The sequence below is a fragment of the Neovison vison genome, chromosome X (assembly GCF_020171115.1).
Source record: "Neovison vison isolate M4711 chromosome X, ASM_NN_V1, whole genome shotgun sequence".
Taxonomy (NCBI): domain Eukaryota; kingdom Metazoa; phylum Chordata; class Mammalia; order Carnivora; family Mustelidae; genus Neogale; species Neogale vison.
This window is the reverse complement of record NC_058105.1, coordinates 27,020,555-27,047,602: the sequence shown is the minus strand read 5'-3', so window position 1 is coordinate 27,047,602 and position 27,048 is coordinate 27,020,555. Positions and strand designations below refer to the sequence as shown.

Sequence of the window (27,048 nt, the reverse complement as noted above, 5' to 3'; positions counted from 1 at the left end):
TTAAATATGGGGCTAATAACTGTACTTACCTCAAAGAGTCAAGGACTCAATGAGATAATACACTTAAATCACTTAGCAAGTACCTGGTTCCTGGCAAGAAATATATGTTAGTCATCATCATTGTCGTCGTCACCATGATCATTGACATTTTTGTCACCGTCAACACCATCAGGGGGAAAACCAAGCTAATCCGTATATTCCTGATATTCGAGTGAAGGGAATTCAGAACTTGGGAAGAGTCACTGCTTCTTCTTTATTAGCAAAACATAACAATGTTCTAAACTTTTAGCTGAAACTTTAAGAGGGACAGGGTGTTTGTTTTTGTTTGGTCTTGTGTTGTTTTGAATTTCGAGGCATTACCTCACGGGGACTTTCTTAGTGTGGTGCCTCTGGATATAAAATCACCTTCCCCTTGGGGAACTCAATGTGACTATGGATAGCGGGGTAGGTAAGATTGTAAGACCACTCTTGGACTGGCCTCCCGCCAAGAAATATCATTTTAAGTGATTTTTTTTTCCTCTTTTTTTGTAGCACAGAACTTCTCTCGGGACTGATGCTACCCACTGAAGGAGGCCAGAAGAAGCTGTGAGGAACTGTTTCAGCCTCCCTCAAGGAAGCCCTTTCAATTCCTTTGGACCCTGTAGGACCCTTAGTGAATGAGTCACTTGGACTCTTGGGAGTGAAAAGCCCAGGGAACTGAGGAGGGAGGTGCTCGTCCTCTAGAGCAGACTGCCTCAGGGCCGGCTATGCGGTCTCACAGGACCCCATGCTACTAGGGCCCCATGCTTGCTACCATACTCTGCCGTCTCTGTCTTGAAAGTCTTAACGATTGAGCAAGGGGCCCAGCATTTTCATTTTGCACTGGATGCCGCAAGTTATATAGCCTACCTTCTGGGGCCCTGAAGAGTTTCTAAACATGGAGTGGAACTTGTTAGTCTCTCTCTCTGCTGCTACTCAGCCAACTCCAAGCCATTCCCCAGCGATGAGGTCCCACTAAGTGTGGTGGCTCAGTGGAACCTAGCTTTCTGACAGACCCTGCACTCTGAGGATCACTCTAGAGATATTTTCGTATCCTGAAGCACTGATGTCTAGTAACAGGAACTGTGGGTAGCTTGCAGTGAATAAAAGCCAAAGCAGCCTAGGAAGTCAGAAAGCCTTAGTGTCAGGTTTGGGGAAGTGATGGGCATTCTGATCTGTCTCTGTTTCTTCACAAAAGAGCTATTGCTATAGAATGTCTAGGAAAGTCAAAGTGGTAGAAATTCTCTGAGAAAGTTCACATTTCCTTATTTAACTTGAGCTAATCAACTTTACCTATCTGAGTGTCACAATATCGAGTGGGATCTAAATGATTTTGCTCTCTCGGTCTCTCATTCTCTCTTCAGTGCCTTATCCGAAGAGGCAGATAAGATATATTCCCAATTCACAGCTCAAAACACCGACGCTCCAAAAGAATAATTTGGGCCTAACCCCAATTAGAATCAAGGTTTTCAGATGACTGATACAATATTCATGTTTCTGAAAAGGTGTGTGGAAAACATTTGTTTTTTTTTTTAAACTCCTATTCTGAGTACATAGAAATAGGGTTTCTTAACAGCCTCTGGGACTGTATAATGCTTTGTTGTTGGGGGTTGTCCTGTGCATTATAGGAAGTTTAGCAACATCCCTGGTCTCTACCTGCTGAGTGTAAGTAGACATCCGCCCCCAAACCGCGCCCTCCCCCCCCCCCCCGCCAGGTGTGATGATCAAAAAGGTCTCCAGATATTGCCACTTGTCCCCTGGGGAGCAAACCACATCCAACTGATAACCACTTCAGGAGAGCACTTCACTATTTAAAGGGAACATGTGGTGAATCCTTTAGTAAACTACTCTCTACTCTCTCCAAATTTGCATTTCTGCATACTAGGTTGTCTGAAATTAGAAAATACCTTCTTTTCAAAGGAGAAAACCACCGATTTGGGCTGTGTGGGGGTAATCACCTAGAAAGATGTGATGCCTTGCTTTTCCCTCAAAATATTATGTTCATAGAAGTGATGTCACAAAGATTCAACAGAATATGCTTACAGCATAAAGATTAGAACAGGTTTAACTTAAGCAAATCGAGCAATTTCTCTTTAAGAATTAGCTACAGTCCAAAAAAAAATGAGCTATAGTCAAATATCTGAAAATTCAACTGTTTGCAGTTATTTTTTCATTCCCCAAAATATGCAGAATTCACTTTTAAAGCAGGAAATACAGACCTTCCTCCATCTAAGAGACTGTGAAAAATACCTTATTCCTAAAGATAGCGAGGTTCAAACTTCCTAATCAAACAGATCAGGAAAGAGCAGTTAACTGGCAGGAATGGCTAACAAACAGACAAATCGTCCATCTGACCCTTGAAGCAACCCATAAGCCACTCATGGCCTCAGCTAGATGGACCAGACAGTTTAGCATCCAATCTAGGATACTTGTGAGAGCCAGAGGGGGCACCAGTAATTACCGTGCTGGGACGAGGGGCATAAACTGAATCATCCTGGGCAAACCAGGATGTGTGCTCGCCCTAGCCTGCTCACAGAAACACACCACTGCCAGATTCTTGTCATATTAGAAAGCCCCAAATCTTAGTAGCTTAAAACAAAACCATTTATCGTTTCTCACCCATCTGTATGTTGGCTGTGGTTCAGCTGATCTAGACTGATCTCTCAACCGGGCAACTCTGCTACAGACCATAATAACAATGGAAATGGCTCTGTTTCTCACTCCAGGCCTGTGAGTCAACTGGGCCAGTTCTGCTCCACATGTCATTCATCCTTCGTGGACTAGAAAACTATCTGGTATGTGTTCTTGTCATGACACCCACAGAGGTGAAGCTGGCAAGCAGAACTGCCATGAGTTTCCTTAAGACAGAGGCCAGAACTGGCACATTGCCACTTCTACCCACGTGCCACTGACCAAAGCGAGTCTCATTGCCAGGCACAAAATTAAGGTGCAAAGAAATAAACTGCCCACAAGGACGCCATGATAAAGGTATGAAAGGAGGAAGAAGTGAATAATTAGAGCACTCATTCAATCTAACACAGAGGCTTCACCCATCCCACACATACACATACCTCAGGAAGGGTAGGGGGAGTCTGTTCACCTTCATACAATGCGACATGATGCTGACTCGGTTCCTGACATACAGTCTTGTAAGCTTTAGAATCCGGAGTCAGTTTCTAGTTTTCATAAGAACTCTGAAAAATGGAAATTTTTTTCCAAGAGAGTATAAAAGCATAACTCTTCAGCCAATCGGCATCCAGAATTCTCCATAAAATTCTCCAATCTGCTCAAACATGCAACCCGTGCCCCGCTTAAGCTAAGAGGCAGGGCCAGCTTTAGGTTGGGGGTTAATTTCCCCCAGACTTGCCTGTGCTATTTGACAGTGACAGTTCCTAACCTTCCCAGAGGAGTTTTTAAAGAAGCATACATTAATAAAAATGTCAACAATAACATCTTTGGGAGGTAATCTGGAATAATTCACAGTAAATTAACACTTCCCATCAAAGAGACATTGCAGCTTATAAGAATGTCACTTTGTGAGAAGTGGGAGTCCCAAAGCCATGTGACTTCCATCTGCAGTTTGCGAGCCCATTCAGAGCCCACCAGGGGATAATTACTTGCTAAAATGTACCCATCCCAGCAGAATATATTTGTTATGATTCAGTTCTCTCACAGCATGAAGGAGACTCTGGTCTGGTGGATAAAGCCTTGAAGGAATAAGAAACTCCATTCCCCACCACTTGGCTGTGTGACCTTGAGCTGTTCACTAAACCTCTCTGATTCCTTGGTTTCACAGTCTATGGAGCAAGACCTCAGAACTCTGCTAACCCTGAGAATGACATGAAGAAGAGTCACTAGATCTTTATCTGAAAAGGCCTGAAACCCTGTTTTCCTCTACCCGGAGGAAAAGGAATACTTCTACATTAATTTCTCACTCTGGACACTCAATATAAAATTACTTTTTTAGGAGCAGAATCAAATATCAGGCAGATGCATCAAAAACTGAATTTAGGGGGATGAGTTACTTAAGTCACAGAAGGATCTCACCATTGAGCAGCTTACCTTTAATGGACCAAAGACAAGACCATTCAGCTAGTTCATGGGCCTGTGGAGATTTCAAGAGTTAAATGATTACCACCCACAATTCATGAGGAGCAGATTTTGGCAAGATAGGGATTTTAGTGGTTAATGTGGCTGTTCCCACCCAACCTCCATATCTCCCTCCCATATCTCTTTGTGTGTCAATCATGTCATTTGGAGAGGAGAGGGGAAGGACTGATGCTACAGATAAGGTATAATCCTGTTCCCCCATGCCAAGGTGATTGGTTCAAGTAGCTCAGGTCTAAGCCTGACATTACTTGATCACAGGATTTGATCATGAATGCTCATGTGATTCATTTTGAACCAGTGATGCAGATGTGAAGAAAAGACATGCTATAGACATTTTACCATCATTTGGTGGGGGGGGGGATAAAGGAAAAGAAGTTAGGTTTTTGATAAAATTTTTAACTACTGAGTCTAATCAGTTCTCAAGTAGTCTTAACCTCTGTCTCTTCCAGAGATGTGAGTCAATGCATCTCCCTTTTTATTTAGACCAGTTTTGGTAGGTTCTGTCTTACCTGAATCTCAGAAGCATCCTAACTGATAATAGGAACTGAAAGAGTCAAGAGCATGGTCACTAGCCCTGAGATTACCTAAAAGAGGAAATGTGAAAGTGCTTAGTCCAGAGAGAAAAGGTTGGAACAGAGGTACTAAAGGGGAAAGATCATCTCCAAGTAATTATTACCACCACCACCACCCTTACCCGCCATAGCTCCTGGAGATACCCTCAGGAAAAAACAAATGAGTTGTAAATACCCTTCCCATCCATAAAAAACAAGCCATTCTGAAAATAATTCAAGATAAATAAGTGCTTCCATGGCCACACTCACTTGGTGGGACTGTCTCCTCCTAGAAATTGCTATGGATTCATTTCTGTGCATATCAAACCCAAGTTCACAAGGCTACACATAAACTCTGAGCTACACATAAACTCCCACCAGAAGCAGGGCCAACTAGGCCCATGCCTAGAATGTCAGCTCTGCAGGGCTGTGGATTTATTCAGCAACCCCAAGGATGACATCTACATAAAGGACTTCTACAGAGGTTTCTGGAGGGGTAGTAAAGAGATGATTGAATGACAGAGAAGTTAGATGGAAGACCCAGGCTTTCTTATTTGTCACACCCAACCTAGGTCTCCAAATAGGATTGGACTCTATTCTTCCCAAAGAATCCAGGAATGAAAGTGCAAGAGAGACCCATAAAAAATCAGGAGTTCCTAAACTAGTTCCTTGATTAGAATTGTAGACTAAAGTTTGAACAGTTTCTCTGACCCTAATATAATCCTGCCTCATGGAACCATAGAACCACAGAACAGGAGAACAGTAAGGGTCTTTAGAAATCATCTTGTTCTATCTTCTTTTTTGATGGCATGGGACTGAGTCTGGGATAAGGACAGTACCGTGTTTCAGATCTTTGAACACCTTCCTCTGTCCATACCATGTTACATTGTCATTGCCACTGAATACATCTGCTCCTTCTCTGAACTTGAAATTCATTGAAAGCAGAAATTGTCTGCTCCCTTAGATCCCTGGTAACTACCAGAATCTGCCACATAGCAGGTGGTCAAACGTTTGTTGAAGATATCAAAGTTTCAAGTCCAACAGTGAGGAAGTTATCTTTCTATTAGGTGAACGATTTAGAATCTTGGTTTCCTTACTCTTAAAAAGTATAGCAGTTTCCTTCCAATGAATCAGGATTATTTTTGTCATTATTTTCTTTATTTTCAAGCTATCAAGTGAATAGGTACGAGGATCAATGCCTGGTTAGACCTTCTCCCCCAAATCCACTGGCCAATATTTCTTTCTGCTTACCCAAGTGCCCCGATCCCAAACCTGAAAGGAACGGAAACCTCATGTAGAGAAATGCTATTTTCCTTTTTGTACTGTAAATGTTAAAACTTTGTATTTTCCTTCTGGCCCAACACCCCCACAAACCAAACAGGCTGTGAGCACCCCACCCAGGTGACTGGGTGCCCCACTGTGGTAAGGCTGGCCCCTGCCACAAGTTCCCCTTCTTGCCCTCCCCTGACTCGGACCTACTGCCATTCAAACACACCAATGAAATCACCTCATGCCTTTTGCTTGTGTGCTCCATTCTGACAAAACACTTGCCTATTGGTCAACCTCTCCCTCTCTCCCCATCTGCTTGGTTGAGTCCATCCTTTGGTGCTCCCCTGCCCAGTGTGGCCCTCCTTCATGGTATACGATGACTGTTTCTCTAAAACTTGTGAGTATAATAAACTTCATTTCCTGGTGCCTCTCTTGTGTCCCCTCTTGTGGCTACACCTGACTAACCATTTCAAGAGAGAATACAAACAACTTCTCCATAAGAACTGCAATGAATTCTTTACTTGCCACTTAAACTGTCTCATAGAGCTCCTGTAGAAGTGCAGACAATGGGTCCTAAGACTTCCAGGCCATTCTAAATCCAGCAGAGATCCCTCTTAACCACAGAGAGAGCGCTGGATGTGGGGCTTTGTCTGTAACTTCTTTTGGCTCCGATGCTGCTAGTACTATCTCTGGCTCCTCACTGGAAAAACAAAGCTGAAGTTCAAAACACATCTCACTGTTTTCTTGTGTGAGGGATTGAATGCAAAAGAATCTGCATATATTATACAGACTTTTCAACCAACAGCAATATGCCTAGTTCACCACTGTGTCCCTGCTGGTTCAGATGGGACTTATCCAATTCTGCCAACAGCTGCCACTGACAGCTAAAAGTTAAAAAAGTGGCAGCCGATGAAAGAGAGAAAAGCAGATAGTGGGCAGGAGAGACTGACAATGGGAAGGATAGGTGCCATTTACAGTGATGAATCCAATGGAGGATTTTCAAGTTCAGAGGCACTGAAACACTTTTCTTCCACTCATCTTTTGTTACTGATCCACTCTGTTACTCTTCAAATGACAGTGAAGATGGCCACGAACTTCTTCATCCACCTCTTCTGATGGCTAGCCACACATGGATGGGGACCCAGATGCTTTCAGCAGTGAAGTGAGGTGTGCTGAAAGCCATCCCCCTCCAACCAAAATGTATTGTCTCTGCACCTGAAATCAAAACTGAAACTTCTCATTAGAGGCAGTCCTTTGGGTCAAGGCACTGAAGGCTCCTATTACAATGCAACTATGTTATCTGAAAGAGGACCATATAATGCCTGACACAGAGTAGAGTTTCTCTAAATGTCATTTTTCATATCAAATTGTCACTACCTGCCATTAGAACCTTCGTAAAGATTCATCTACAAGATTCTCTCCTGTCTCCAAGGGCTCTTGAGGAACCCTGATGGAAGGATTTTGATGGAGCACTGGCAAGGACTTGATAGCAGAGTCTGAGGTCTGGGGATGGTGTGGAAAGGCGAGGCTGAAAACATGAAGCACTTTGGGGGAGAAAGGGCACTTTTAAAAGGTGAGAAAGAGGAAAGGGAGTTTGGAAATTAACTGATTCTTCTATGAGGCAGGCACTCAATTAGATGCTTTTGTACCCACTCTTTTAATCCTTATTTAATCCACAACCATTTTATAGGGAAAGAAGTAGCAATATCACCATTTTGCAGATGGGAAAATTGGAGTTGAGATTAAGAAAGTTGTTCAAGGTCACACACTGCCTATATGTAATAGAATATAGACTTGAAGCTCAACTTGTCTTCTAAGCCTATATTCCTTAACCATACCATGTCACTCTCCACACTTGTCAAGGGCTGGACGACCTGGTCTCTGTTACATCCTTTGCCCTAAAGCTCCAACCACTTAAAATTTCAGTCTCCTGTAACAGCCAGGTTTCTCCCTCATTGCTAGCCATGGACTATCCAAATGGAGATAAAAGATTTCCATGATTGGTGGAATAAAAAGAGATTTTGCATTATCAGAATGGTTATAAAGTTGGGAAGAGCTTGGAACCATATTTTTTTTTTTTCGGTTGTCCAAGGGGTTGGAAACTTTCTATTCCAGCCTCCAGTCCGTGTCACACCAAATCCAAAGTTCTGGTGTAACTGGTGGACCAGCTGGGGTCCTTCCCAGTATCCCCTGCCCCACCCACAGCAGTTTCCTGTACATTGGCAGCAACGTTCATTTTTCCAACAGACCAGGATGAGAGGATATGAAGAGAGTAGCTGGCACGGAGAGGAATAAAATTTGTCTCTCCCAGAGTAGCTGGAGTAGGAGTGATAGACTTGGGAGATCAGGAAGCTTCTTTCCTCCCACCACTGGAGAAAGGGGCTAGGGACAAGAGTCTATGGCCCAACATAAGATCTTGTGGAGGGATCATCCCCCAACGGAGATTCAGGCTGCACTGCCTGACTCGGAAGGTTCTTTTCCTCTCCTTAGAACAGGGAATAAAAGAACTGGGGGATAACTGATAGCCTCTAGGGTCATCAGTCAGGGGCCCAGGCTGCTTTGTCCAGAGGCTATAGCAAGGGAGCAAAGGATCTAGGGACAGTTTCCTCCAACCTTAACTTTCAATCCTCACCCTTATCCCAGCACATTCCCACACCTCTCTCCTTCGTCGGTGGGACTGAGCATCCCTTCCATTAACCTTTTAGTTACCACTTCCACGCATATACTTTTCTACGCCCTCCAAAACAGTCAACCCCACACTGCGCATCACTGCCCTCTCCCCGCCGCCGCCGCAAGCCGGCTCTGCACTTGGGTAAGGGGAGGTACTGGCCTCCCAGAGCCGTGGGGGAGTAGGGGGGGGCCGGTCGTTCACTCGCCCTCGGATCTCTGCTGTAAAAATTGAGCGGCAGGGACCAGGCATGCGCAGCATCTTCGGGCGCATTGTGATGGGAACTGCTTCGAGTCTCTACAAAGACTCCGGAGTAACCGCTAACCGCCCCCCCAGACCCCCCCTTTCTTTAAGATAGACACACAAATGCAGAGGCAATGCAGCTTTTCTTTCTTTCTTTCTTTCTTTCTTTTTCTTTTTTTTTAAAGGGCCAGTTGTCGCTTGAAAGGCTAGCCAAGTGAAGGCTAGTGTATTTCTATCGATCCCATCTCCAGTGTTGACAAACGCCAGCACCGAAGCTTTGCAGTCCGGGGCTGCAGTTTGCAGTGGAGCTAAGCGGTGTGCGGCTTTAATTCCACGTCAGATCAACTTTGATCAATATCCCCCTACCGGCCCAATTGGAAGAGCCCAATTCACCGGCGCTGAGCCTTTTCGCTCTTTCCTTCTTTTTTCCCCTCTTTAGACCCACCATCTTCTGGGGGAAGAAAAGTCTAGATTTTCTTTATAATTTCTTTCTGTCTCTCTCTTTTGTTTCTTTGGGGGTTTTGTTTGTTTGTTTTGTTTCTCGGTGTTTCATCTTTTTTGTTTTGTTCGGTGTTTTAGGTTTTTATTCTCTCTCTCTCTCTCTCTTTCTCATTCTCTCTCACGTAGTGATAGGGAGAGAGATCGCTTTGGCGAACGGAGCTTGCAGCCAATGAACCCGCCTTCCAGATTGGTGTGAAGACAGAAGTGAGGTGGGGGGCGGGGAGGGGGTGTGAGAGAGCCGGGAGAGGGAGCAAGGAAGGGAGAGAGAGATTGAGAGAGAGAGAGAGGAGGCGGTGGAGGAGGAGGACTAGTGTGGGGTGGAAAGGAAGAGTGAGCGAGAGCAAGTTGAGGGGAGGGGGTGTAAGAGCCGGCGAATTCTTTTTCTTTTTCTATTATTATTTTGACGACTCCTGAGTTGCGCCCATGCTCTTGTCAGCTTCGTTTTAGGCGTAGCATGGCCAGGCAGAAGAAAATGGGGCAAAACGTGCTCCGGGCCGTCTTCTTATTAGTCCTGGGGCTTTTGGGTCATTCTCACGGAGGATTCCCCAACACCATCAGCATAGGTAAGCGTGAGCAAGCAGCCACTCGGGCCGGGCTCCCCTGAGCCCGAGACCACTGCCCCGGCGGGGCTAGTGCGGCCGCGGTTCCCCATCCTGCATGGCCTCGGGAGGGGACCGGGGTTGGGGACCGGGGATGAGGACGGGGCAGGAGCCGCGGGGACCTGAGCCCCAGGGGGCCGGCTGGTCTGTGGAGCGGCGGGGACAGTAGAGGGGTCTCCTGAGGCTGGGGGGTGGGAGCGGTGGGCTGCAGGGGTTTCCGATGACAGCCGAGCAGGGGAGGCATGCGGGAGGCCGGGAGGCTGCAAAGGGGCGAAGAGTCGCGGGTTTTCGGCTCGCTGCTCTGGACTTTGCCATGGCGTGCGTGCCGCGGCTGGAAGTTGTCCCAGGGTGATGCCGCCTGTCTGGCCGCGCCAGGCGCCCCGTCCCGCGTGTCCCTCTGCCGGAGACCGGCTAGAGCTGGGGGAGCTGGAAGCCCACCCTGGATTCCCCCAGACCCCGGCGGCAGCGGGGGTCGGTGGCGGATGGGGTAGGAGGCGGGGGTGAGGCAGGGAGCCATGCGAGCGAGCCGGCAGGCGGGCGACGAAGTCACGCAGACCACGAATTCATGAATTGCCGCTGTGTCTGTCTGGAGCCCGGCTCCCGGGCGCTGGGAGAGAGTTCTCTCAGCTTCTGTCTTGTATTTACAAGTCGAGAAGTTAGAATCGTTGCCGTTACCTAACCAAGCCCCCGTAGTGTCCGGCGTGGGGGGTGGATGGCTACCGGGAATAAGATGGGGCAGCAGGGGGAATGGAATGGTTTTTCTTCCCAACCCTTCCCTTTGCACCAGGAAAAGATGAACCAGCTTGTGGAGATGGGCGTCGGGGAGACGGGAGTGGGGGGGAGGAGTAGGGGGGAGCGAAGTGGAGAGGAAGCTACTGCCTGAGAAAGAACCAAGTCCCGCGCTTGCTTCCATCGTCCTACCCCAAAGCAACCGCCTCTTCCCCCTCTCCCCTTTCCCCCTTGTCTCTGGCCTCTTCTCTTCCTCTTCAGTGAAGAGGAAAACCAGGTTTCTCCTGGCCAAAATTTGAGTTCGCAAGAGTCTAGAAAGACACACAGGTTGAAAATCAATAACCACCGCACACCGCGGTGCCATTGAAATATGTCCCCTATCTGTAATGCTCCCCAATTACTAGCCGGTCCTGGGGAAGAACACGAACCAAATGTCGGTTCCTTTTGCTTATAGGTGGACTTTTCATGAGAAACACGGTGCAGGAGCACAGCGCTTTCCGCTTTGCCGTGCAGTTATACAACACCAACCAGAACACCACAGAGAAGCCCTTCCATTTGAATTACCACGTAGATCACTTGGATTCTTCCAATAGTTTTTCTGTGACTAATGCTTGTAAGTAGATCTGCTTTTCCTCCCTTTGGGACTTTCGGGACCTCACCTGAATTTTGCTTGTGGGACTTGGGGTCTGCCTGTGTGCTGGAGGGGGGGGGTGTGATTGCCTCAGTAGACATTTCAGGGGCTCTCATCAATCCGGGTTTCATGCGACATTAATCAACTCTGTAGGTTCCCGCTGAGGGACTTAAGGCAGTGCACAAAACTCTATTGTGAATAATGTTAGATGCAAAAGTTTTATTTCCCTCCTTGCTAAACTGGCGTTCCCTCCCCCACACCCCCTCTTAGGGCTGGAGGGAAAAAAAGAAAGAAAAAGCAGCATGGTTGTTCAGGGAAATTTTTTCAGATGTGATGAAAAAAAAAACCTCTTGATTGAGTCAATTCAGGATGTACATTACTTGACTGTTAAAGCTCACGCCTGGCTGTAGGAATGAGCTGAATTTGACAATCACCAAATATTTAGGAGCCAAATATGAGAAATTCTGCAAACAAGTGACCTTGAGGCACAGATCAGCTGGGTTTCTTGGCCTCTTTCTGTCCTATAATATCACCTTTCTTACTGAGAGAGCGCTGATGGGAACTGATAAGACTACAAACTCATTATAAGTGATGAATGCCTGGCAAACTGAAGAGAAGGGAGAAGACGGTGCTTGAGTTACTATTAGGGGAGCTATTTCTGCTATTCCTAGTATTGTTCACCCCCCCCCCTTTTTAAGGACCATACAGTTCTTAAAGCAAAAGGTGGAGGGGGATGGGAAGGCTTGCAGCAAAAAACCTAAATATCAAAAAGGATGAATTTCATCGGCCCCAAAGCCATTTCTGAAATAGCTATTTGTGCTCTGTGATTGTTCCTCTGGAAAGGGGACGTTTTGAGAAGCAAAATTATGGGAACCCAAATGACCAATAGTCTGTTGGACACAGGTTTTTCTTGAATGGAATGTTTTATGAGAAAGACTGGTAATTCTTCATCTAAGCTGATTTTACTAAAAGTTTTCACAACAATGAGGCTGATGATGGCATAAATATGTTTTGATTTTACGGCTGGTGTAGTTTGGCATTTGGGGTTTTTCAATTTTATTTCAAGGGAGAAATGATATTTATGTTTCTTTGGGGTAAAATTTGTTTATAACTTTCTTCAATGCTTCTGCTTCAAAGGATATGTGACTTCCAAAAAATTCTTGAAAGGGTCACCAAGGGCCCAGGATCCTTGGATCTGAAGGCTTAGGTCAAGGGGATGGGGGTGAAGTACTTTGCAAGAAATGTGACACTTTAGCAGGTCTAAGAAAATTTTAGCTGAAGGTACAGATCCTTATATGAACATGTTCTGAGATACTCTGTATTTGACATTCATTGGCTTTCCGACATTGACAAAAATAGGAACTTATTAATTCCAGCTAAGTGTGAAAGTTACAAAATGTCTGTCTATACTTTGCATCTTATTTCAGTAATCCCAGCCTGTCGCTACAGCACTTACAACACACATCTGACTCTTAATCCTGTAGCACTGTGATCTTGTCAAGAAGCTGAATCTCAAATGCAGCTTCCTAAGTATCAATTAGAACAGATTTAAAACCAAATACATAAAACTAGCAGGATTTATTAATAATAATGAATAATATTTATTTCAACTCCCTTTAGTGTCTTTCCACTGATGAGAACTGGGATAAGAATGCCAATTAACTTCTTAGGAATGATTGATTTCCAAGGTCTTTGGTCCTGTTTTTCTGTGGTCAAATTGGATTGACACCCACCTGCTGAGGGCCATCGGAACCCTACCAAGTAGTAAGAAGTAAATGGTCCTTGCCTTGTGAGAAGCTCAGGCTTGAGAACAATTGAGGCAATAAGTCGTTCATATTGGTGTTGAGTTGCCTTAATGTCTTAACCTCGCAGGGCAATAAAGGAACAAGCATGGGAAAGGAAAAGAAATTGATCAGTTCCCATACCCTCAACCCACAGCACTAGTGTTTAAAAGCTTACAAGGGCTTGAAAATGTAGGATAATGGGTGTGGCTCACTAGGCAACAAGAAAGACAAAACAAAAAAGTGACCTTGCTTTTAGTTATACCAAATACACATGTATGCACACAAAGACACACACAGGAGAAATATCCAGAAACCAGCGATGTGTACCCAGCTGCCTGTTGCACTCTCAGACTTAACAGCTCAGAAGACAGAGGAAAAAAGCTACCATCTTCTCTGGTCCCTGAAACAGTTCCTCTCTGAATGTCACAATCATTGAATGGGGGCCAGATCCCAAAGCTGTCTCCGGGCAGCTGCTGCTTAGAAGCTTAGCATGAGAAAGATGACTAGTCCAACCACAGTCTGATAGTCTCTGAATGCAGAAAACAAGCGTTTCTAGGGTCCACGGGAGCCCTGGAGGTGTAGCTCATCCTACCCGCACTCCCCCCATCCCCCGCATTAATTGTTCTTTTTCCCAGAGAAATAGAGGTCATATATCTCAGATGCTGGCATAGCAATACTAGTTCAGAACTGAAGCCTGGCAGGTGATCCCAGGTTCCATTCTTCAAGTGATTGCACTATTGTGCAGAGAAGAAACCCCTGGATCCTCTCTCCTGCCTCTTCCTGGAGACTTAGGGAGAACCGGAGGAAACCCCTTATGAGTCCAAATCTGGTCACCCACCTCTCCTCTCTGGTTCGGTGTGGAACAGAAAGGCAACAATTAAAGAAACTTTTCCCTGTTTCCATTCAGCCCATCCTAGCCCTAGAATTGATTTCTTCCGGTGATATTCCCTGCATCCCCAGTCCTTGGGCCGGCTCACACTTTCCAGGGCTTAGGTATGCAGGTAAATAAACTCTTAAAGAATAAACAAAGGGTAATGCTTTCTGTGTGTGTCCTTGCTCCACATCCCCTCCCCCAGGTGTATTCAGAAGGTTATTTAAAGACTCTTCTTCACCAGCAACCATTTTTTTTTCTGCACAACCCCCAAGAGGTTTACTTAAGACAGACTCCAACTTCGTTCTGTGTCTTAAGAGGCCAATAAAAAGTCTCTTTGGCTTTGAAACGTGGATCATTTGGGAATCTCAGTTCAGAGGTGAATTGAAGTTTATCGAAGATTCTCAACTGATTTGGAGCACATGTTCCCATTTCATAGGAATTAAATGAGCTTGCTGTCTGACTTTTCAGTTTAGCCAGATGACCCCAGAAAGGAGGATGATATGAATGTTATAGTTTCAGGATGCGTGCGTTCACACACACACACAACTAGTGTGTATAAAAAAAGAGATGTACACACAGGTTTTTAAGTTCCATGCCCGTTCTTGAGAAAACCTGTCTGATCATCCTTGGGCTTGGGGGGTCGTGGAAACAAGAGGGAGGGCTGGGTCTCATTTGCGTGGCTTTGCTGCTGTGGTTCCTCGGGAGCCGCCTCGCCTCGGGTTCCCTTGAAGTCCCCTCCCGCGTCTTGCTGCTGTGCACTTGTAGTGCACTCCACACTACATCGCCCCAGCCTCTGCAGTGTCAGCTCATTAGCACACAGATCTCATATTCCCTCTCCGCACTGTCATTGCAAAAATTGCTGTTGTACACCTTTACAGCCAACAAATGTGCTCGTGGATTACGCACTGTTTGCAAGAAGCAAGGAAAAGGCAAATGTAACCTTAAAGGTTATTCACCATGGAACTGTGCTCTAAATGCGTTGGCTTAAATAAAAATCTGTTGATGGAGGCGCAGTAGTGATGGTGGGACTTAGGAGCACTGTCTCTAATGTAGACCCCTGAAAAATCCCTTTGGCTGCCTAAATCTAACTCATCAGCTGCACATTTTTATTCCATTAATTTTTTTTTCGAGCCCCGTGAAGTATACCTTTCGAGAGCACGCTCCTTTTATAACTGAGCGCATTTCACTACCAAGTATACTGAGCTGAGACAGGTTTCCATCTCTTTGCCCACAGAGTCACAATCTAATTATCTAATTATTCTAATTGCCAGGATCCATTTAACAGTTGAGGTCCATTTGGGAAGGAACCATCTCCCCTGCTCGGCTTCTCCATTCTTTGGTGGGTTTGGTTTTATTTTCGTGTTGGGCTTTTTCACATAGTCTTTGGACCAGGGTGAAGACCTGCAGGGGCACTGCTCCTGCCCTCAAACGGATCTCCGGATCTGCGTCTTGCTAACCGATGTCAACTGTTCAGCTCCACCTCCCACCCCCAGCTCCCCATATCTGTGCTTCTGCTGCCGTCCCTCTCCTCTGTCTGCTGGCCAGTCTTCAATAAGCTCCCTGGCTTAGCTCACTTCTTGGACCCTCTGGCCAGCTGGCTTAGCCCACTGAAGCACGAAGAGGTCGCCTCCGTGGTGCCAGTCAAAGACTTAAGTCACCTTCTCACAAGGTTTATTATGTTTTTTTTTAATCTATTTTTTATGTGGAGAGGAGGGAGGAAGGTGATGCTGTTCATTCGGGCCATAAAAATAGATGGCAATCAGCAGGCTGTAAAGGTGAGCTTCTAGCGAAGTGTACTGCCTCCCCTAGAAGGCAGCTTTCCTGTTGATCTACTAAGTGGGGACAGGGAGGGAAGGGTTTGAGGGGAAGGAACAAAGAAAACTATTGTTCTCTCTCTAAGCTTAGAGCCAAATTAGCCATGGTTTTTCTTCCTCTCAGCAATTTCAACTTTTTCCCCCTAAAATGAGACTAGTTTTCCACATCCCCCCACTTCGACCTCTATCCGAGGTTTCTGTAATTCTGCCTTTTCCTCTCCACTCCCTAAGATGGAATGAGAACAGTGGGGACTGGTTGAGATTTTTATGCTCTTGTTTGGGCTTCTGGTGGATTTATTTTGAAATGTCATTATGAGGGGTAGTCAGAGATGATTGGCTAATTTGATTTTAAGGGACTGGAAAATAAATAAGGCTCCAGAGGCTTTGTTGTTAGTCTTCCTTTGTAAATTAGAGATTTGTCATTTTTATACAGTGGGTTTAAGGATTAATAGCATGGATTTTCAGAGAGGGCCAGAATTTGAGAAGAGAGAATTCGTAACTTTGCGGGAGTAAACATGCTTATTAGGATGATTTGCTTTGAACTCTTCAGATTGAGATGGCAAACAGATTTGAAGGACCTTTCACAAAACTTACTACCTTCTCTGCAGGTCAGGAATATTATCTGCATATCCTACCTACTCTGCTAAAAGAAATCACATTTGACTTTGTTCCTTTGGCTTTGATACTTCGGGTCTAAGTAGATAAAATGTCCGCAGGAGGGTGCAATTAAAACCCTAGGTGGGGGCGATGGGTGTTCTTCAGCAGGAGTGTGGGAGTTGTGCAGACGCAAAAGGAACTCCCTCCCTGCTTGGGAAATGTCTGGGCTCCAGACGTAGAGCTACAAATAGCCTCAGTCTGTGTGTGGGATGAGCCTTGAGATAGGGCAGCAGGTCCCCCAAAAAGGGTCAGTACTTGGCAAAAGGTGAACACAAGCAGAATGTATCCTCTTTCACACTTCTGCTGCTTCTCTTGCCATAATTCCCTCCTCTGGCTCTGCCTGACCAGCCCACGGCCTTCTCGTCTCAGAGTGGCCCCTTCTCTGGTATTCTATCCACAGTAAACTTACCTGGGTACTGTTCTCTGCTCTGGACTTTTTTGCTTCTTCTCTGTCAGAATATCCCTGTTCTTGATCTATCCTCTTGAGTGCCTGTACTCTAGGGGTGACAGCCTTTTATCTAATACAGGAATCTAGCCAAGATTGTTAAGGCTGTTAAGGAGTTTGTATACCTAATGGGAATATTTGCTTTAAAACCAGAGACTGCGGGAACCATAATGCCTCAGTTTCAAGGAAGGAAAGATACATAAGTGGGTGTGTTTCTGGACGTGATGCACAGGGTGGCTGTTCGCTCTACCCAAAGCAAAGATCAGCTGGCCCTGGTCAGCAAAGATCAGCAGGCCAAAATAAAAAGTTACCTGTGCATGGGAGGTTCCGTGTAAGTACACCTAAGGCACAGGGCAAGTGCAGCTTCACCAGGTCAAAGTTTGTGGTAATTTGGGGAGTAGCCACAGTTCTTAGGGATTCATTTTATGCAGGAGGCAAATATTTTTTTAATATGTCAACCATACCTCAATTAAATGGTCTAAACAAGTGTAAACTTTTCATATGTACTACCAAAAGGAAAAAAAAAAAAAGAGGCTGTTGTAGAATCTGAAGGTGCCTCCTTGGGCATCGGCTGGAGATACACCAGCATGGGACAGAGGTCATAGGAGGGGAGTAAGATGGAGAGGAAGCTGAAAAGTCTCGTACAAAAGTGTCCTTTCCCTGGGCTGGCATGTAGAATGCAAGGATTACAAGGCGCCATTCCCCATTCACAGACACTAAATGGTAGCTCTGGAGGGCTACGGAGAGGAAACAGAGCCAGCAAGGACCCCTTCACCCTATGGCACATAGTTCAGTCTAGAACAGCATCTTTCAACATTTTATGGGTACACCAATCACCCAGGAATCTTGTGAAAATGAAGTTCCTGATTCAGTAGGCCTGCAGTAGTGTCCAAGAATTTGCATCTCTAGCAAACTCCGAGGTGATGCCGATGCTGCTGGTACTCAAACCGCTTTGAGTAAAATGAGTCCAGAGCAGGAAGACCGTGATTACCAAAGAAAAAGACTCTCCCAGACAAGTTCTTAACCCATCTGTACCTCTTTGCCTTCCAAAGAAGGTTCTGTAAGAGACACGTTTGGCTCATTCTCACTCAAGGATGTCCCGATCACATTCCCAGCAACCCTGTGCCCGGTTCAGCCATGTCTATGGGTGGCATGATTAGATGTCTGATGAGAGCTTCTACTCGCTTTCTGTAGGGATTTGGAAGAGACTGGAAGGCAGGCTGAGAGAGGAGGTAGCTCATGAGCCCAGATGACAGAGTCTTGGCTTCTTGCCATACCCCAAAGTGTCCCTTTTAGAAACAACCTGCCTGAGAGAGTTAAGGTTGGCATGCAGTAGCAACTGCCTTTCCACTTTGCTTCTCTGGGTCAATGCATGCCAGGAGGCATGTAGCATCTGCTCCTCAGCTTTCTGACCTCCCTTAAACAGGGTGAGAATCAAGAAGTACAACACAACTCAAACTCTGTCTCATTCCCTAACAACCTGAAAAATCCACTCCATTTTCAAAGCTGGTGCCAAGAACATGTTGTGAGGTAGAGGGGAAGAAAGAGAAGTAATGTCACTCTCAAACATATCTGAGCTGCGGACTGCTCCAGAGAAGTCATTAGAAGCTTACCCAGTGTCATTTGAGAACTGCCAATGGCACCCTACTACCCTATATATTGCCCTCTTACAGTGGTCTGCCATTAGTCTGAAATTCCACAAATATATTTATTTGTGTTATGGCACTTCGAGGCCTGTACTAAAAAGCAAAGATACCATCTGAAAGTGAATGAGTTATATCCCTATCAGCCATTAAGATTTCAACCAGAATTCTTTGACCAGGTTACCCCCTATTACCTTGCAGAATCCTTAGAAGAGTTTTCCAACACAGGTCAGTGCCCCCAAATAAGGCACCTTCTTAAGAAAGTGGGGACACTGAATGGATGGTGGGCAGTCAGTGGGGACTGGGAGACTCTTGGGGATGAGGAAGAGTCCCTGAGCTATTTGGCAAAATTTGACTTTCTCTGTGGATAAATTCTGGGGGTGTCTTCACTAAGACTTTGCCTTTAACCCTTCAAGTCACACCATATTGGTAGTAGTGAGTGTATCCTCTCTGCCATGCATGGTTGTTTGCTGCAACAGATGATCTCAGCCTCTAGATTCCCCACAATTACTGTGGGATATTTTCAGAAGTAAAACCAGTTTTGTGATGAGGGATGGTGAGGATTTTTTTGTTTTTTTGTTTTTTTTAAACCTTTTTAAAAATATTGCAATCAAAACCAGTCCCCTTTCAATTATCCATGATTGGCTCATGTACCTTGCCAATTACTTATTGCATCAGGGGCCTCATTCTTGCAGCTGCCTATAAAGGGATCAGGCTGCCAGCAACGACTGAGACAGGAAGGGACAGGACCCAGCATGCACAGGAGTAATTGTACGGTTGTGGGTGTGGGTCTCTGTGTGGGTGAACACCTTTACACATTTAAAGTAGAAAGGCTGCCAACATCTACAGTCAGCCAGACTGTTGCAGGGTCACAAATATTCTTATATTTCGTTGTTATCTCCAAAGCTATTTATTGGTTAGTTTAAAATAGTATTTCTTGAATTGGATCGCTTCAATCAAAATCACTAGAGATGTTTGTTAAACATATGATTTCCTAGGTCACACTCCAGATGTCTTAAGTCAGAAAATATAAGGGTATGTCTTTTTTTTTAACAAGCTCTATGGGAGATTCTAATGCACACTCACTTTGGGAATCACTAGTTTAATGAGCCCTCGTACTGCAAACAGAGATCTATGGATTCAGCTTGAACATTTGTTGAGCACCCACTAAGCTCCAGGCATTGTACCAGGCACTTTCACATATGTGATTTCTGTAAGCAAGTGAGGTGTTTTGGCCCATGTGAGCACTAGTGAATGGCTCTCAGGTTGGAAATCCAAGGCTTGCGAGAATAAAGACTAGCCTCAAGTCACAGTCTCTGAGGTAAACAAAGCAAAGCTCCTCTTTGCAATGGTAAATAGAGACAAGACAATGATTTTATTTTTGAGTTCTCTTCTTTGCTTGTTAGCTAATGATTGGTCCTTAGCCATGCTCTAAACTAGATGGTATAGCAAATGCCAACCCATTTGTTAAAAAACAGATGCCGTACCATCTAGTTTAAAGCATGGCTAAGGACCATTACCATTGATGCCATTACTTTATATGGTGCCATCCTTGCTATCAACAAAAGCTGAAATAATATTGAACGCCATTTATTGAACCCATACTGTGAGGAAGACATGACTCTAAGCCTTCTAAATGCCTTATCTCGTGGAATCAGCCCAACATGGCTAGAAAGGAGGTACTCTCATCTTCATTTTCCAAAAGAGGATCAGAGGTGGCTCAAAACATATATAAGCAACTAGCTCCAAGTCACACAGCTGGCTAATTAGCAAGGCCAGGATTCTAGCTGAGATATTCCTGCCTCTAGAGCCTGGACTCAATTTCAAGTGGGGTTGAAATCTCCAATATGTCAGTTGGGCCAGGTATGGAGTGGTGGGGCCTGAGGCCATCTGGAGAATCCAAGCCCCTCACCTGAAGACACCTCAAATCCATTTTTTGAAAAACCATTGTGGGATGATCAAAACATCTGTAACAGGCCTTGAGGAAGGTGTGAGTCTCTGTCCTCTGCACTGCACTATCCCCCTTCCTCTAGCAGCTAAGTTACTAGTTGAGGGAGGTTCTATTAACTCATGGTTAAAAGTACTGAGAAGATCAGAAAATTTCTTCGGCACCAAAGAATTATTTGACCTTCCTCTTCGTGTGCCATCAAGGGTCCTCAGTATGCCACAACTTTCTCCCCTGGTGCACACGCTTATGGTCCTGTGTGCGTACACTGTATAGCCAGTGGACTTTCATGGTTGACTAACCATGACTAACCTTCCTCCCGGCGATGCTGAGGCATGAGGCATGCTGCAAGAGCAGAACACTGGCACAGGGTCATTAACAAGTGCTCAGCAGGTCAGAAGAGGTACTACCAGGGGTTGCTGTAGGGGAAACTGCTTAGATCCTGGTAAATGCAAATCCCAGGTCCACAAATGGGAGGCCACTGGGTCAAGTACGGCTCTGCCAATATTCGCCCAGGGTGGGAGCTTCCCATACACCCCAAGACAGAGGCTTACTAACTTTAGACCTGGGCCCAAAATAGAGATGTATAGGTAGTTTTGTGGAGCTGTGTAAACTGACCCAAGCCATTCTGATCATTCAGATGATTGGGTATGTTTTGTTGGATATCGGTAGCTTGCCATTGTTAAAGTGAGGACTATAGGTCTTCTCCCCATAACCTCACCATCAGATTGAAAAGTAAGCCTCAGACAAAATACTGTTTCTCATTAAAATAATAGCAAGCAAGCATAAAAATAATTGGACAACCTGTTCTGTAGGCTCAGTCAAGTCCAGCAGCCTTTCCTTTTAGGTGCTCCAACAGCAGCTTGCATGAAGGTTCACTTGGGGCAGACAATATTCTAGTGGCAGGTAACCAAGAATCCTCATTAGTGTCTGCCCACAGGACTATTTACAAATTAAGCCTAGGGTACCAGTTCTAAGGGATAACACTACAGAGCTTATTAGATCCTTATATCTTCTTTCTGTTAGTTTGGGAACTCCTTTACCATATTTCTAACCAATCAACATATATTGAACACTACTGAGGTCACCAATGAGAAATTTAATGTTAACTTTAAAAGCCTCTGGTGTTCATTAGAGATAAAGATACCGGAAGTGCGTGTAGAACCACTTCTTGGTCGAAATTTTTAAATGCTAGATAATCACTCTTGCTCTGTATATTTCCCAGTAAGGAAACTGGACCCATCCCCCCCGCCACCGCCCCAACCAGAGTGTAGATTCAAACTAAATAACCCATATCCATACCACACAATTTATGTTGAAGATTTATAAAGTAAATTACAGAAAATATAACATTTGAAATACCATGTTTCTTATGGCCTTGGAAAGCAATATAAACTGTAGGAGGAGTAGGGGAGTGGTGAAGTGAACATGGAGCCTGATTAGAAGATCTACCTGAATGACATCGGCAAGTCACTCTGTTCTCCCTGTTGAAGTTTTTATCTTTGTTAAAATGGGAAAGTTGTTCTGGATGATCTCTAAGGAGGCTTTCATTTTTGACATCTACCATTCCCTCTTGTCTAATCCCTACCACCTCCTCTTCTAGTAACAGTCTCACTTCATTTCTTACTGAGGAAAGATCATCCAAAATGAAGCCCCTCAAATTCTTTGTCTACATCTAGAAACTTCTCTTTATATTGATGTATTCTCTGGCTCTACAAGACCATGAGCAAACAATTAAATCCTTGAAACCAATGGACAGGGCTTCTAGCCAGTTGTGGTTTACCCTGGCTTGCATCTCACGTCTTCTACTTACGAGCTGTGAGAGCTTGGGACAAGTTTACTTAACTTCATTTTGCCTCAGATTTCCCAATTATAAAGTGGGGATAATAATAGTCTTCACCTCATAGGGTTGTGGAGAATTTCAAAATGAGACAATTTGCAGATCCACACAAAGCACTGAGAATAGTGCCTGGCACATATTGGATATTATTATTATCAACATAATCATTAGTTTAAAATCCTCTGAGCTTTTTGTCCTAAAAACAGAAACCTCATTTCATTTGAAAAGTAAAATCTCTTGTCACTTTAGGGACCAGATTTCCTTGCTGAACAGCTGCCCTCTGAGACTTTCTATAGTTCTCATCTCTTCCCTGAGCTCAAAATTATTTTTTCCTGCCAAGAAAACCATCACAGCACCCTTTCAGATCACTAGCCCACCACCATGACCTTCTATATCCCTCAGCCATGCATCCAAATTCACCCATCCAGTTTGTGTCTTGGGAACGTCAACTACTCAGATACACTGTGTGGTCAAAGAACTCAGAGATGCAATTTTCTGTATCTTCTAAGGGCTACGGGTTCAAGGGAAGACCTCGAGTCTTCTCTCCCAAATAAATGGTCTTCTTAATCCCTAAGTCCAACTACTTCCAATCACAAAAACGAATCATCCTTTCTGTTCTTTTGTGACAAGCCATTATGCAAACAATACACAAGCAGTCCCCCTGACTTCCCAAAGGCTCAGGAGACATCTGCGTGTCTCTCTGATAGTTGATTCAGAAGAAAACAGTTGGGCCAAGCTCCCAGGAGACTGGCTCTTCAGCCAGGCCCTGGAGCTTCTCTTAGACTTGGGGCTGCTTGCTGAGGGATGCAAGGAAAAGCAACAAGGAAATGCTCCAGAGCTTCCAGGAGGAAGCCCCTTCATTTCCTTGGACCCCGTTGGCCCATTAGGGAGGGAGATTTCTCCATGGGTCCCAGAGACAAGAGCCCAGGGAACTGAGAAGACAGGCACTCTGTTCCGCCCTTTCTTTTCTAAAGCAGGCAGTGCCCTGGCACACACACATTGCATTCATTTCCCTAGTTCTTCCCACTGCCTGGTGATACTGAGCATTTGCTAATCCTTTTAGTCTAATCCTTTTAGGCTCTTGCCATCCAGATGATAAGGGCTCAATAGAGACCCACTTCTGGCACATCTCTGAGTCCAGTCAACCCGTTGAGTAAATATCACAGTCTCTTCCAAGAGTTCAGCCTACTTTGTGCAAGGGTTCCTAACAGTGTCCTTCGACCTCCTGGTTTCTGTCAATCCCAGCTCTTCCTGTCACCCATTTTTCCCTCTGCTGCCTGTAGATCTGGAGACTGTGAGGATCGAATGACAATGAGGAAAGTTGAGCTTGCCCTTGGGCAGAGAGACCCAGAGCTGCCAAGCTCTGAGTACACTCACAGCTGGTTCTTGGGTCCTACACCTAACTTTCTGGAGACAGGAGCTGCTGTTTCTCCTACTTAGTTTGGGAGCAACTGGAGGACGAAGGATGACTCCAAATTAGAATGCCTGCATTTGAATCTTGGCTCTTTTACTAGTCATGTGACCTGGGACAAATGATCTAGCCTCTCTGAGCCTGGATTTCTCATCTGAAGAATGAAAATGAATATAATAGTAACTGACTTGTAAAGTGGCTGTGAAGATTGACTCAGATCATCCATTTGAAATATGTAACGTCACTCCTGGCATATAGCAAGTGTTCACTAAATGGTAACTGTCATTAACGTGGAGTGCTGGGGCAGTTGGTAAGTGGAGGAAAGGACTAGAATTAGTCAAAAACAAACTGGAAGAGATTCTTCCCATCTCTAGCCATCCCTCAAGCCCTCCAAACAAAAGTGTGTACCCTCTGTGAGTCTGTAGCTGAGACCAAGTCAGATGGGGTCACTTGAGTACTCACAATGCTGCCTCAAGCATAAGGGATTTGCTTTAGGGCCGAGCAAAAGAGAAAGAATTGACTTGATGACCCCACAAGCCAACACATATACAACCACTAGGTTCAATCATGGCACACTGTTCAGTGGAATTGTCTAAAAGGACATGCTCCCTTATGATTTTTTTTTTAATCTGAACTAGATATGCTTGGGGAAAGGTAGCACGGATAGAAATATGATAACCTTGGTACTTGCTCACTTGAAGGAAAAAACAACTTTCCATCAAATGTAAAGTCTATTTTGATGTGTGGAGAGTGGGAAAGTGGAAAAGTAGATTCTGGAATCTCCACTTAGACAAGGAAAAATGTGGTGCCACTTAAACTCTCCTAGCTATGATTTTTCCGAGTTCTTTTAATTAAGGGTGATATGTGGATGGAAGTTGAGAGTATATCAGTTTGAGTGGATGGATTTTCTTCTTTTGATGTTGCTTGCCTAAGTCAGACCAAAAATAGCAAAAGAAGGAGATATGGAAAAGGTTAAAAGAGAAATTTTGCCAATGTGATTTTCCAGCATTTCAGCCTCCTTCTTTCCCCAGAGCAAAGGTTAACTAGCTAATTCCATAAGCACAGACTCAGTAGAAAGGATCCTGCTGAGGACCACAGGGCCGTGCAATCCTTTTCCTACCTCCTCTTCCTTTGTATTCTGGAGCTGATCTGCCAGCATGGTGTCTTCAGCAGGCCCAAACCTGGGTGATGACCAAAAGCAGGTTTTTTTCCTTCCTACCCCAGGATGCCCTTGCTCTGCCTGTATCACTTCTTCTTCTCATTTCCTATCCAACCCAACTGCTATGTGGCCTCAAGGGATCACTGATCTATTTTCCCTCTCAGATGAGGAAATTGAGGAACAGTGAGGCTAAGTCATTTTCTCAGAGTCACACAGCCAGTGGATGGCTAAATCAAGATTATAGTGCGGGTCTTCTTCTTGGCACTTCTCTATGTTGTCTTCCCAACATAATCCCTTTTATTTTAACTTCCACTGTGACATCATGATGTTGTGTATGAAAATAATGACAGCCTTGTCTTTTATAAGTGGCAGAGGAAGAATAAATCCACAGCTAGTGAGTTAGAGATGAAAGAAAGCATGAGTTTCATGGGCCACACGTAATGGTGTCTTCTATTTAGTGCCTCTGATGTTAACCTGTCATCTTACCATCCTCTGATTTATAGTCATGAATGAGACAAACAAAGTTTTGAAGGCCAGTTAGAGATAGAGCAAGTAGTTCTACTCCAACTACCTCTTTTGTGGATAAAAATAGTGAGGCCAGGGAAGGGGCAGAGGTTTGCCAGAGTTGATACATGGCAACTCCCTAGCGGCAGAAGCAAGCTGAGGGTCTAGACGGTCGGATTCCCAGAGTGGGCTCTTTCTTATCACGGTGTGCAACCTTACCAGCAGAGTGTTGTACTAAAGCAGCACCACAAGTTTTATTATGTTCCCATTTGCTGGTATCTTTCTTTTTTCTCTTAATTGTTTTATGTATATGTCATAATACGCCAAACTAGATTTTTAAAACATAGGATATTTTGTTATGATTATAGAAGTCATAATGGTAAATTAATGCATGCTCATTGTAAAACACACACACACACACACACACACACACTTCAAAAATATAGCTAAGAAAAACCATCCATGTAAAGTTAAAAATCACCCCAAATTTTGGGGTTTTATCATATGCAAAGATGTGCATCCTGCCTTTTTACTTTATATTATATAGGGAACATTTTTCCAGAGTCCTTAAATGTTGTCTAAAAATTTTGGTTTTTTAATATCTATAAATTACTCTGTCATATAGTGTCACTTTATGGCATATATATGCCATGATTTTATATAACCATTACCCAATTTTATGCATTTAGCCAGATTCCCAATTCACTGAGGTTTATAATTATGCCTTTGCCTCCTGTAATATCTCCATCCTAGCACAGGTCTGAATGTACAGCAAATACTTAATAAATACTTGCTGACTGATAAGTTGCCTTGGCCTTTCTGGAGTGATCATTATTTCTCCCCCAGATAGGGCAGCCAAGGCCAGAGCTTGACCTTCCATCCTATCTTAAGGTACATGTTAAATAGCTCAAGACAGACTATATAGCAATGGTAACCATGATCTGAAATCAGACTGTCTGGGCTCAAATCATGGACCCATCACCTTCTGGTAGTACAGCCACAGATGAAACACTTAACCCCTCCAAGCCTCAGTTTTTCTGTCTGACAAATGGGAAAAATAGTATCCACCTCCTAAGGTGGAGGTAAAAATTAAACAAGGAAATATGAAGAAATCAACTGGTATATAGTAAGCACTCAACAAATGTTAGTCACAATTATGAAAATTATATCTGTCAAAGGAATAAAGTACCAGACTCAGAGTCAGAATGCCCTGGTTCTTTGTTCCATCTCTGCTCTTATGTAGCCCTATGGCCTTGAGAAAGTCAGTTTACTTATCTAGGTCATAGTTTCTTCATCTACAAAATGGGAGTACTAATTACTGAGCTGGGTACCTTACAGGGAGTTTATGAAGATCAAATGATAGAATGAATGTGAAAGTGTTTTGAAAACCATGAAGTAAAGTATGATTGCCAAGTATGTAAGTCAGATGTCACATTGGATTGTTGTCAGGTCTAGAGATGCAGAAGGTGCAGTAGTCTAGGAGGAATATATTGAGCCTAGAGAGAGGTTTCCAGAACTAAAGCTCCGCTATTGGAAATATAGACTATTACAGACAGATGGGACTTTATAGATCACCTAGCCTGACATTTGAATGTTATGTAGAAGAGAAAGATTGCAGAGAAGAGAGAGCTTGAGATCACAGAGCCAGTCACA

At 44.5% G+C, this 27,048-nt stretch overlaps 1 protein-coding gene across 9 annotated transcripts in view; it reads left to right on the top strand.

Annotated features, from left to right (window-relative positions):
- Positions 1 to 9,127: 9,127 nt before the first annotated feature.
- The window catches only part of GRIA3 (glutamate ionotropic receptor AMPA type subunit 3), a 290,604-nt gene continuing 272,683 nt past the window's right edge, over positions 9,128 to 27,048 (top strand). For 6 of the 9 annotated variants that reach the window (XM_044234398.1, XM_044234394.1, XM_044234401.1 and 3 more), the window contains exons 1-2: positions 9,613 to 9,923; positions 11,143 to 11,301. In XM_044234398.1, coding sequence (XP_044090333.1) covers positions 9,815 to 9,923; positions 11,143 to 11,301 — 268 coding nt within the window. In that variant the 5' untranslated portion in view covers positions 9,613 to 9,814. Of the gene's footprint in view, positions 9,175 to 9,473; positions 9,570 to 9,612; positions 9,924 to 11,142; positions 11,302 to 27,048 lie in introns of those variants that run through there. The other 3 variants (XM_044234397.1, XM_044234395.1, XM_044234396.1) reach the window with 3 other exon arrangements.